Here is a 12,767-nt window from a genome sequence, read left to right on the forward strand (position 1 = left end):
TGGGGGTTACCATTGACCAGAAACCGAACAGGACCAGCCATATAAATACTGTGGCTACAAAAGCAGGTCAGAGGCTGGGAATCCTGCAGTGAGTAACTCACATCCTGACTCCCCAAAGCCTGTCCACCATCTACAAGGCACAAGACAGGAGTGTGATGGAATACCCTCCACTTGCCTGGATGAGTTCAGCTCCCACAACACTCAAGAAGCTCAACACCATCCAGGACAAAGCAGCCCCGCTTGATTGGCACCCCTTCCACAAACATTCACTCCCTCCACCACTGACGCACAGTAGCAGCAGTGTGTGTACCATCTACAAGATGTATTGCAGGAACTCACCAAGGCTCCTTAGACAGCACCTCCCCAACTCCTGACCTCTAATATGTAGGCCAGGCTTGTCGAACTGTCAATCTGCGAAGGCCCGACATGTGGACCCTGGAGCCGCTGTTCAAAGGCCGGTAAGTTCAAAGGGCAGGTAGGTGAATTCAGCATTTGGCAATGGTCTGCTCCTCCAATCCCAGGCCACTCCTTCGCATGTTTGCTGCTGATAGGCTCACTAGTGATACTTGCAGAAGCAAATGAGGGAGGGGAAAAGTCTCTGATTGGTGGAGCAGTGAACTCTGACGGAGGTGAGGGTACTGACAGCTGCCGGGCCCGAGGGAAGGGAAGGTGAGGGGGGGTCTGGAGACATGGGGGAAGGGAGGGTAAGGGGGGGATTGGAGACTGGGGGAAGGGGGGGTAAGGGGGGGATTGGAGACTGGGGGAAGGGGGGGTAAGGGGGGGATTGGAGACTGGGGGGAGGGGGTAAGGAGGGGGATTGGAGACTGGGGGAAGGCGGTGTAAGGGGGGGATTGGAGACTGGGGGAAGGGAGGGTAAGGGTGGGGCTGAAGCCTGAATCGATGGGACGATCGGCTTCCTTCTGTGCTGCAAGTGACTCTGTGAGGACAACTCCAGCACGTTCCACGTGTGGCGGAGTGAGTAAGGGTCAGGAATTCAAACCTTGTGACTTCAACACTCACAGCTTTGGATTGTCCTCAGTGGGAATTTACAGGTTGATGCTGAGGGGATAAAACAATGGCCAGAGGGTGAATCGAAAACAGAAAACGCTGGAAAAACTCAGCAGGTCTGACGGCATCTGTGGAGAGAGAGAGACAGAGTGAACGTTTCGAGTCCATATCACCCTTCTTCACACGGACTCGAAACGTTCACTCTGTTTCTCTCTCCACAGAGGTTGTCAGACCTGCTGAGTTTTTCCAGCATTTTCTGTTTTTGTTTCAGATTTCAGGTGAATAATATAGATACATTTAAGGGGAATCCGGATAAACACATGAGGGAGAAAGGAATAGTGTAATATGGTGACGGAGTCACATGAAGAGTGGGTGGGCAGAGGCAAGCGTGGAACATGAACCAGTTAGGCCAAAGGGCCTCCTCTAGTGTGATTGAGTTTACCCAGAACATTACTCTGTATCTAACCCCGTGCTGTACCTGTCCTGGGAGTGTTTGATGGGGACAGTGTAGAGGGAGCTTTACTCTGTATCTAACCCCATGCTGTACCTGTCCTGGGAGTGTTTGATGGGAACAGTGTGAGGGAGCTTTACTCTGTATCTAACCCCGTGCTGTACTTGTCCTGGGAGTGTTTGATGGGGACAGTGTAGAGGGGGCTTTATTCTGCATCCAACCCCGTGCTGTACCTGTCCTGGGCGTGTTTGATGTGGACAGTGTAGAGGGAGCTTTACTCTGTATCTAACCTGTGCTGTACCTGTCCTGGGAGTGTTTGATGGGGACAGTGTAGAGGGAGCTTTACTCTGTATCTAACCCCGTGCTGTACCTGTCCTGGGAGTGTTTGATGGGGACAGTGTAGAGGGAGCTTTAGTCTGTATCTAACCCCGTGCTGTACCTGTCCTGGGAGTGTTTGATGGGGACAGTGTAGAGGGAGCTTTACTCTGAATCTAACCCTATGCTGTACCTGTCCTGGGAGTGTTTGATGGGGACAGTGTAGAGGGAGCTTTACTCTGTATCTAACCTCGTGCTGCACCTGTCCTGGGAGTGTTTGATGGGGACAGTGTAGAGGGAGCTTTACTCTGTATCTAACCCCGTGCTGTACCTGTCCTGGGAGTGTTTGATGGGGACAGTGTAGAGGGAGCTTTACTCTGTATCTAACCTCGTGGTGTTCCTGTCCTGGGAGTGTTTGATGGGGACAGTGTAGAGGGAGCTTTACTCTGTATCTAACCCCGTGCTGTACCTGCCCTGGGAGTGTTTGATGGGGACAGTGCCGAGGGAGCTTTACTCTGTATCTAACCCCGTGCTGTACCCGCCCTGGGAGTGTTTGATGGAGACAGTGTAGAGGGAGCTTTACTCTGTATCTAACCCCGTGCTGTACCTGTCCTGGGAGTGTTTGATGGGGACAGTGTAGTGGGAGCTTTACTCCGCATCTAACCCCACGCTGTACCTGTCCTGGGAGTGTTTGATGGGGACAGTGTAGAGGGAGCTTTACTCTGTATCTAACCCTGTGCTGTACCTGTCCTAGGAAGATTTGATGGGCACAGTGTAGAGGGAGCTTTACTCTGTATCTAACCCCGTGCTGTACCTGTCCTGGGAATGTTTGATGGGGACAGTGTAGAGGGAGCTTTACTCTGCATTTAACCCCGCGCTGTACCTGTCCTGGGAGTGTTTGCTGGGGACTGTGTAGAGGGAGCTTTACTCTGTATCTAACCCCGTGCTGTACCTGTCCTGCGCATGTTTGATGGGCACAGTGTAGAGGGAGCTTTACCCTGTATCTAACCCCATGCTGTACCTGTCCTGGGAGGGTTTGATTGGGACAGTTTAGAGGGAGCTTTACTCTGTATCTAACCCTGTGCTGTACCTGTCCTGGGAGTGTTTGATGGGGACAGTGTAGAGGGAGCTTTACTCTGTATCTAACCCCGTGCTGTATCTGTCCTGGGAGTGTTTGATGGGGACAATGTAGAGGGAGCTTTACTCTGTATCTAACCCGTGTTGTATGTGTCCTGGGAATGTTTGATTGGGCTGTCAGGGTGAATCTCCATGCCCTAGTTATTCATCATAATTACCAATTCCAACATCCCCACCATTTTGCTATCGATGCTCAGCTTCTCTTCCGCCCCAAGGTCTTTAGGTGGACTGGTTGGCAAGAGAGAGGAAAAGAATGGGGGAGGGAGACAGAATGGAGGGGAGAGAGAGGGTAGGGGAGAGATAGGATTGAGAGAGAGACAGAGAGACAATGTAGGGGGTGAGAGAGTGGGGGAGAGAGAGAAAGCAAAGTGAGAGAGAAAAGGTGGGGAGAAAGAAAGTGTGGCAAGAGGGAGAGTTGGGGAGAGAGGGAGTGGGAGGGAGACAGAAGGTGAGGGAGACTGAGAGAATGAGAGGAGTGTGGGCAGGGTAGAAATAGAGGGAAACTTGGTGGGGCAGAGAGATAGGTGTAGGGGAGAGAGAGAGTAGGGGAAAGAGAGAGAAAGGGTGTGGGAATGATGGGAGTGTTTGAGAGAGAGAGAGAGATGGGTGGGGAAAAGAGAGGAGGGAATGAGAGAGTGGGAGAAGGAGTGAGAGTGCATGTTATAGGCAGGAGAGAGGCAGACAAACTGTACTTATTTCCTATCACCAACTATCCATAAGCAGAAGGTGTTGCAAATTATTTTTAAAGTAGGCTGTGGTATGTTTTCCCAAACCCTATGTGTGTGAGATCCAATTTCCTAATATCCCACAGCAAACTCATTTAATGATTAACTCAGGTTAGTTTATTTCGCATTCAATACCCGGGGGGAGAGTGTTCGCAGCTTCCCAGTCCACTACACACATGTATAGATATGTATATATATATATATATATATATATATATATACACACACATTAAAGGGGGGGTGGGGGTAATGAAAAAGGAGTTTTACAACTATGGATAGCAACAATACAAGAGCCACAGAAATGATGATCAGTTCATGTGATTTCCAGAGTCCGAGAAGTTAAAGTCCAATGAGGAATTATTTTGTGTGGGGGCGTGAGTTCAGCTGGCTGAAGACCAGCGTTGTAGAGTTTGCTTTACAGCTGGTGCTGGTCCCATGAGATGAAGTAGGTACAAAGGCTGGGCCAGTTCTGCAGGCGCCGGTGAGAATTCTCCAGCTTAGGGTTCTGTCTCTTGGTGTTCACTGGTTTGGGTGAAACTGGTTACATTCAAAGATAAAAACAAAAAGCTAAAAGCTACTGCGGATGCTGGAAATCCAAAACAAAAACAGAATTACCTGGAAAAACTCAGCAGGTCTGGCAGCATCGGCGGAGAAGAAATCAGTTAACGTTTCGAGCCTTCATGGCCCTTCGGCAGAACTGAAGCATAGTTAGAAGAAGGGAGAAATATAAATTGGTTTAAGGTGGGTGGGGTGGGGGGGTGGAGAGACACATTGAGGGTGTGGTGATTGTGGAGATGAGCAGATAATCAAAAGATGTCACAGACAAAAGGGTCAAAGAGGTGTCGAAGGTGGTGACATTTGTCTGAGAAAAGTGCTAATTAAGAATGGAAGACAGGATATTCAAAGTACAGCTCTAGTGGGGGTGGGGTGGAAAGACTAACAAGGTTTCAGTTTAGATTTAAAAATAATGGAAATAGGTGGGGAAAAAAGAATCTATATAAATTATTGAAAAAAAAAAAGGAGGGGGGGAAGAAACGGGGTGGGGATGGGGGGAGGGGGAGTTTAAGATCTGAAGTTGTTGAATTCAATATTCAGCCCAGAAGGCTGTAAAGTGCCTAGTCAGAAGATGAGGTGCTGTTCCTCCAGTTTGCGTTGGGCTTCACTGGAACAATGCAGCAAGCCAAGGACAGACATGTGGGCAAGAGAACAGGGTGGAGTGTTAAAATGGCAAGCGACAGGGAGGTTTGGGTCTTTCTTGCGGACAGACCGCAGGTGTTCCGCAAAACGGTCGCCCAGTTTGCGTTTGGTCTCTCCAATGTAGAGGAGACTGCATTGGGAGCAACGAATGCAGTAGACTAAGTTAGGGGAAATGCAAGTGAAATGCTGCTTCACTTGAAAGGAGTGTTTGGGCCCTTGGACGGTGAGGAGAGAGGAAGTCTTCCCTTACTTGACCTCTCTGTCTCAATTTCTGATGATAGACTGCCCACCAATATCCATTACAAGCCTACCGACTCCCACAGCTACCTCGACTACAGCTCCTCACACCCCGCTTCTTGTAAAGACTCCATCCCATTCTCTCAGTTCCTTCGCCTCCGTCGCATCTGTTCTGATGACGCTACCTTCAAAAACAGCTCCTCTGACATGTCCTCCTTCTTCCTTAACTGAGGTTTTCCATCCACGGTCGTTGACAGGGCCCTTAACCGTGTCCGGCCCATATCCCGCGCATCCTCCCTCACGCCTTCTCCTCCTTCCCAGAAACATGATAGGGTCCCCCTTGTCCTCACTTATCACCCCACCAGCCTCCGCATTCAAAGGATCATCCCCTGCCATTTCCGCCAACTCCAGCATGATGCCACCACCAAACACATCTTCCCTTCACCCCCCCTGACGGCATTCCGTAGGGATCGTTCCCTCCGGGACACCCTGGTCCACTCCTCCATCACCCCCTACTCCTCAACCCCCACTTATGGCACCTCCCCATGCCCACGCAGAAGATGCAACACCTGCCCCTTCACTTCCTCTCTCCTCACCGTCCAAGGGCCCAAACACTCCTTTCAAGTGAAGCAGTATTTCACTTGCATTTCCCCTAACTTAGTCTACTGCATTCGTTGCTCCCAATGCAGTCTCCTCTACATTGGAGGGACCAAACGCAAACTGGGCGACCGTTTTGCGGAACACCTGCGGTCTGTCCGCAAGAAAGACCCAAACCTCCCTGTCGCTTGCCATTTTAACACTCCACCCTGTTCTCTTGCCCACATGTCTGTCCTTGGCTTGCTGCATTGTTCCAGTGAAGCCCAACGCAAACTGGAGGAACAGCACCTCATCTTCCGACTAGGCACTTTACAGCCTTCCGGGCTGAATATTGAATTCAACAACTTTAGATCTTAAACTCCCCCTCCCCCCATCCCCACCCCGTTTCTTCCCCCCCCCTTTTTTTTTTTCAATAATTTATATAGATTCTTCTTTCCCCACCTATTTCCATTATTTTTAAATCTAAACTAAAACCTTGTTAGTCTTTCCACCCCACCCCCACTAGAGCTATACTTTGAATATCCTGTCTTCCATTCTTAATTAGCACTTTTCTCAGACAAATGTCACCACCTTCGACACCTCTTTGACCCTTTTGTCTGTGACATCTTTTGATTATCTGCTCATCTCCACAATCACCACACCCTCAATGTGTCTCTCCACCCCCCCACCCCACCCACCTTAAACCAATTTATATTTCTCCCTTCTTCTAACTATGCTTCAGTTCTGCCGAAGGGCCATGAAGGCTCGAAACGTTAACTGATTTCTTCTCCGCCGATGCTGCCAGACCTGCTGAGTTTTTCCAGGTAATTCTGTTTTTGTTTTGGTTACATTCAAAACCTGTCTTTCTTGATTAGAGTTCTGACCTCATTTTTTACCTCTTTTGGGGTGTGGCACGAGCAAAGAAGTTGACTGCGGAACTCAGAGCCCGCCCCAGTCCCGATTAGGTGCTGTTTGAAGGGTCTTGGGATTTTTACAGGGTGCTTAGCACCCAGGTTGTTAGCAACAGTCATGCTGGTCTAGTTTCTCTGCAGGGGTGTTCCATGGTGATCACTCTAAGTGCAAATTCTTCTGACTGAACAGATCCCGCAGCCACTCCTTCGAAGTGGAGTGCTCTCCAATAGTGATGGGTTTGTGGGATCTTGCTGTGCGCACGTTGGCTGCCCCATTTCCCACCTTACACTTTCCTGCAGTTCCAGAGGGTCTCCCGAGGTGTTGAAAGGTGCACGGGAAACGCAGGGGCTCTCTCTGACTCAGGCGGAGGGAGTACCTGTTCAGTGGGGGGGGTGGGGGGCTATTTTCCCAGGAGCCATCCAGCCACAGCTTCCCCCGTCACTGCTCCTGGGACTGCCCTCCGTCTCGAAACTCGCACCGAGTCCTGTTCACCACCCCCCCCGCTCCCGCCTGTGCTCTGCTGACCTACATTGTATGGTGTCCACAGACTCACTTCTCCTGCGTGGGAGGGCTGAGGTAGCTGGAGCAGGTGTTAACAAGGTGTATTCTTCAGTCCAGCTCCCTGCTTGCTCCAAGATCCTGAAACAATAAAACTGACAGTGGGAGCCCGATTGCCCGCAGGAGGAGATTAAACATTAACTAACCACAGGCTGGTAACAAGGCTCCTGTTATTGTACTCAAATGATTAATTAATTTAATCCTTTCATCGGCATTTCCATGATTTCTTTACACCGTGAGATCGGCGATTTCGGATGCCTGGGAGCATGTCCAGGTGTGTGTGTGTCCACGTGTGTACGTGCGAGTTTTCCTGTGTGCACGTGCGTGTGTCCATGTGTGTGTTCTTGTGTGCACCTGTGTGTGTCCACATGTGTGTGTGTTCCTGTGTGCATGAGTGTGTCCATGTGTGTGCGTGTGTGTGTTCCTGTGTCCATGTGTGTGTGTCCATGTGTGTGCATGTGCATGAGCATCCCTGTGTCCGTGTGTGTGTGTCCATGTGTGTGCATGTGCGTGAGTATCCCTGTGTCCGTGTGTGTGTGCCCTCATGTATGTGCATGTGCGTGAGCATCCCTGTGTCCGTGTGTGTGTGCCCTCATGTGTGTGCATGTGCCAGTTTTCCTGTGTGCATGTACGTATGTCCATGTGTGTGTTCTTGTGTGCACCTGTGTGTGTCCACATGTGTGAGTGTTCCTGTGTGCATGAGTGCGTCCATGTGTGTGCGTGTGTGCGTTCCTGTGTCCATGTGTGTATGTCCATGTGTGTGTGTGTGTGTGTGTGTGTATGTTCCTGTGTGCATATGTGTATGTCCGTGTGTGTGCATGTGTGTGAGCGTTCCTGTGTCCATGTGTGTGTGTCCATGTATGTGCATGTGCGTGAGCATCACTGTGTCCGTGTGTGTGTGCCCCCATGTGTGTGCATGCATGAGTGTTCCTGTGTCCAAGTGTGTCTGTTCCTGTGTTCCTGTGCGTGTGTTCATGTGTGTGTGTGTGTGTGTGTGTGTGGGCATGTTCGAATCATATCTCTCCACCCCTGAGTTTTCTTTTACTAAATGGAGGGATTTGACATGATCTGGTCATCTGGATGCTAATTTGGGATTCTTTTTTTAAAAAAGTCATAAGTTCATCTTGGAACTGTCAACAAGTGGGCCGCTTCCAAGAAACCACCTGACCTGTATGGTATTCGAGAAGGAGTGGTGTGTTTGTTTTGAACTGCAAAGCTCTTTAATTAACGAAAAGCCAGGAGGCAAAAAGGCAATCGCATGGGAGAGGGGGAAAAGAAACTGAAACTGCTGGGTTTGGGAGGTGGTTGTTGGAGAACAAGCTGAGGAAGGAAGGCTACCTTAACTGGCTCCCTCCCCCTACCTTGCATAAAATTGTGAGTGGCTACCAACCTGCAGCCAGAGAACCCTCACCTGAGCGTGACCAGTCTGCACTCAAACCTGCAAAGCTGAGACCAGTTGGTGCGAACTTCCCGACATCTACCGGGACCAGCAGGCCGTGTTCACATGCGGGAACCCCAGGTCGACATCGTCGAGACCCTGCGGACTATATCCATTATTTTATAACGCCCATCCTCCAAAGCCCATCTCTGCAGGAAGACTCTATCTGTTAGTCCTTTATTAATGTGTGTGTGTGTGTGTGTGTGCTGGAGGGGGGAGTTCTTTAGGAAGAGGTAGATAGTTAAACTTCTCAATTCCAATTGTGTGTTTAACCAGTACTTGCAACTTGTTAAAAATAAGTTTTATTTCATATAAATGAACCGTTCGGAGTTTTTTGAGGGAAACCTGGTCAGAGTCTCTGTTCTCCTGGGTACTAGAGGTATAGGTAAACAATTGGACATTTTGTTGAGAAAATTAAACATTTAAATTAATGGTGCGGCCTGTGGATTAGTGGGGCTTGATCATTCACGTGCTCCTCCCATCCTGGTCGTAACAGTGTGTGTGTCCGTGTATCGCTGTGTGTGTGAATGTGTGTGTGAGTGCCCATGTATGTATGTGTGTGTGTGTGTGTGTGTGTGTCCGTGTGTGTATGTGTGTGTGTGTGTATCTGTGTGTATGTGTTTCCATGTGTGTTTGAGTATATGTGATTGTGTCCATGTGCCTGTGTGTGTGTGTGTGTATATAAGTGCCTAAATGTGTACGTGTGTGTGCCTGTGTGTGTGTGTACGTGTGTGTGCCTGTGTGTGTGTGTACGTGTGTGTGCCTGTGTGTGTATCTGTGTGTGTGTATGTGTGTTTCCATGTGTGTTTGAGTATATGTGAGTGTGTCCATGTGCCTGTGTGTGTGTGTATATGAGTGCCTAAATGTGTACGTGTGTCTGTGTGTGTGTGTGTGTCAGTGTGTGTCTGAGTGTGAGGGTCTGCCTGTCTGTGCATGTCTAGGTATGTGTCTCTGTGTGCATGTGTGCCCCTGTCTCTGTGTGGGCACATAATCTCTCCGTATGTGCACCCCTCCATATCTATGCCTGTCACTCTGTGTGTGGGTGTGTGTGTGTGTGTGTAGCCTGTATGTCCATGTTTGTGTCTCCATGTATGTGTTAATCTCATTTGCAGTCCATTTCTAACTCCTGCTGGAGAGCAGGTATAATCGAAACCTGCCCGTGGAAATAAGGCAGGTTGAGTGTCTCTGGGATAGTGACACATTTTAAACTCTAGGAGCATGGAAGCAGAGTAGGCCATTCAGCCCATCAAGTCTACTCCTCCAGGATACAGGCCAATCAGCCCATCCGTCTGAGATGATGGGGCAGCATCATCATCTGCTGAGAGTCAGCTTGGCTCAGTAGGAGCTCTGAGAAAAAAGGTCATGGCTTAGAGTTGCCAATCCAGAGACTCAGGCCCCATAATCCAAGTTGACACTCCTGGTTATCTGTACTGAGGGAGTGCTGCACTGTCAGAGGGTCAGTACTGAGGGAGCGCTGCACTGTCGGAGGGTCAGTACTGAGGGAGTGCTGCACTGTCAGAGGGTCAGTACTGAGGGAGCGCTGCACTGTCGGAGGGTCAGTACTGAGGGAGTGCTGCACTGTCAGAGGGTCAGTACTGAGGGAGTGCTGCACTGTCGGAGGGTCAGTACTGAAGGAGTGCTGCACTGTCGGAGGGTCAGTACTGAGGGAGTGCTGCACTGTCAGAGGGTCAGTACTGAGGGAACGCTGCACTGTCGGAGGGTCAGTACTGAGGGAGTGCTGCACTGTCAGAGGGTCAGTACTGAGGGAGTGCTGCACTGTCGGAGGGTCAGTACTGAGGGAGTGCTGCACTGTCGGAGGGTCAGTACTGAGGGAGTGCTGCACTGTCGGAGGGTCAGTACTGAGGGAGTGCTGCACTGTCGGAGGGTCAGTACTGAGGGAGTGCTGCACTGTCGGAGGGTCAGTACTGAGGGAGTGCTGCACTGTCAGAGGGTCAGTACTGAGGGAGTGCTGCACTGTCGGAGGGTCAGTACTGAGGGAGTGCTGCACTGTCGGAGGGTCAGTACTGAGGGAGTGCTGCACTGTCGGAGGGTCAGTACTGAGGGAGTGCTGCACTGTCGGAGGGTCAGTACTGAGGGAGTGCTGCACTGTCGGAGGGTCAGTACTGAGGGAGTGCTGCACTGTCAGAGGGTCAGTACTGAGGGAGTGCTGCACTGTCGGAGGGTCAGTACTGAGGGAGCACTGCACTGACTGGTGAACATAAAATGACCCATGACAATCAGCAGGGGGAGGTGTCCCCAGGGTCTTGTGCGCAGTAGTTTTTCCTTAATCGACCTCTCTAAAGAACCATTGTTCTGATCATGGTCAATTTGCTGTGTGTGGGATCTTGCTGTGTGCCGATGAGCTGCAGGTTTCCCCGCAGGTCCACAGCTCAAAGGACGCATTTCACTGGTTGTAAAATGCCGAGAGTGTGCGAAATGCCAGAGGAACACAATTCCTTTGATGGAAGTTTAACATGTAAACCTTCCACACACACCCCGAACATTCGATATCCCCTGGGTATTGAGTGCCTGTCTCTTGTTCTGTTACAGTCAAAGGCAGGTTCCCTTGTTAATTATTCTTTAAAATGTCTCTGCAAACTTGCTTTCCTGGTTTCGAATTGATCGATTGAATGTTTCTGGACAGGGTGGTTATTTTTGTCTGCCTGCTCATTAAACAAACAAGTTAAGCAACTGTCAGTTTTGGATAAATCAATGAGCCCAGCTCTCTCTCTCTCACTCATTGCTGCTATCACAGGATATCCATTCACTCTGAGCTGCATCCAATGTCATCTGCTGACGTAGGTGCAGATATAGCCCCAACACGAACTGCCGCGTGTGCCTGGAGAAGGAAGCAGTCCGTCAGAGACTCTTGCTGTCTTTTGGGTACAGAGTTCTCCTTCTCGGCAATGTCCAGACTGTGTTCCACATCGCTGCTGCTCCTGTGCTTGCTGGCAACATGTCACTCCTCTGTTGGTGGCTGTAAGTGAGCATCCCTCAGTATCTCTCTCTGGCACGTTCTCAGTGTCTCTGTTTCCCTCTCTGTCTCTCTCACTCCCTGTCTCTGTTTCCCTCTCTGTCTCTCTCACTCCCTCTCTCTGTTTCCCTCTCTGTCTCCCTCACTCCCTCTCTCTGTTTCCCTCTCTGTCTCCCTCACTCCCTCTCTCTGTTTCCCTCTCTGTCTCTCTCACTCCCTGTCTCTGTTTCCCTCTCTGTCTCCCTCACTCCCTCTCTCTGTTTCCCTCTCTATCTCTCTCACTCCCTGTCTCTGTTTCCCTCTCTGTCTCTTGTACTCCCTGTCTCTGTTGCCCTCTGTCTCTCTCACTCCCTCTCTCTGTTTCCCTCTCTGTCTCTCTCACTCCCTGTCTGTCTCTCTCACTCCCTGTCTGTCTCTCTCACTCCCTGTCTGGCTCTCTCACTCCCTGTCTGGCTCTCTCACTCCCTGTCTGGCTCTCTCGCTCCCTGGCTCTCTCACTCCCTGTCTCTGTTTTCCTCTCTGTCTCTCTCACTCCCTGTCTCTGTTTCCCTCTCTGTCTCTCTCACTCCCTGCCTCTGTTTCCCTCTCTGTCTCTCTCACTCCCTGTCTCTGTTTCCCACTCTGTCTCTCTCACTCCCTGTCTCTGTTTCCCTCTCTGTCTCTCTCACTCCCTGTCTCTGTTTCCCTCTCTGTCTCTCTCAGTCCCTGTCTCTGTTTCCCTCTCTGTCTCTCTCACTCCCTGTCTCTGTTTCCCTTTCTGTCTCTCACTCCCTGTTTCCTTCTCTATCTCTGTCACTCCCTGTCTGTTTCCCTCTCTGTCTCTCTCACTCCCTGTCTCTGTTTCCCTCTCTGTCTCTCTCACTCCCTGTCTCTGTTTCCCTTTCTGTCTCGCGCTCCCCGTTTCCTTCTCTATCTCTTTCACTCCCTGTCTGTCTCTCTCACCCTCTATCTCTGTTTCCCTCCCTGTCTCTCGCGCTCCCTGTCTCTATTTCCCTCTCTGTCTCTCCCACTCCCTGTCTCTGTTTCCCTCTCTGTCTCTCTAACTCTCTGTCTCTGTTTCCCTCTCTGTCTCTCACTCCCTGTTTCCTTCTCTGTCTCTTTCACTCCCTGTCTGTCTCTCCCACTCTCTATGTTTCCCGCTCTGTCTCTCGCACTCCCTGTCTCTGTTTCCCTCTGTCTCTCTCACTCCCTGTTTCCTTCTCAGTCCCTTTCACTCCTTGTCTGTCTCTCGCACTCCCT

The 12,767-nt window shown here is 50.4% G+C and overlaps 1 protein-coding gene across 2 annotated transcripts in view; it reads left to right on the forward strand.

Moving 5' to 3' along the window:
• Nucleotides 1-11,282: 11,282 nt before the first annotated feature.
• LOC144671571 (cobalamin binding intrinsic factor-like) overlaps nucleotides 11,283-12,767 on the forward strand; it is a 54,651-nt gene continuing 53,166 nt past the window's right edge. Inside the window, exon 1 of one of the 2 annotated variants that reach the window (XM_078533530.1) lies at nucleotides 11,283-11,533. In XM_078533530.1, coding sequence (XP_078389656.1) covers nucleotides 11,338-11,533 — 196 coding nt within the window. In that variant the 5' untranslated portion in view covers nucleotides 11,283-11,337. The remainder of the gene's footprint in view (nucleotides 11,534-12,767) is intronic. The other variant, XM_078533529.1, reaches the window with a different exon arrangement.

The sequence above is a fragment of the Cetorhinus maximus genome, chromosome 33 (assembly GCF_964194155.1).
Source record: "Cetorhinus maximus chromosome 33, sCetMax3.hap1.1, whole genome shotgun sequence".
Classification (NCBI taxonomy): Eukaryota; Metazoa; Chordata; class Chondrichthyes; order Lamniformes; family Cetorhinidae; genus Cetorhinus; species Cetorhinus maximus.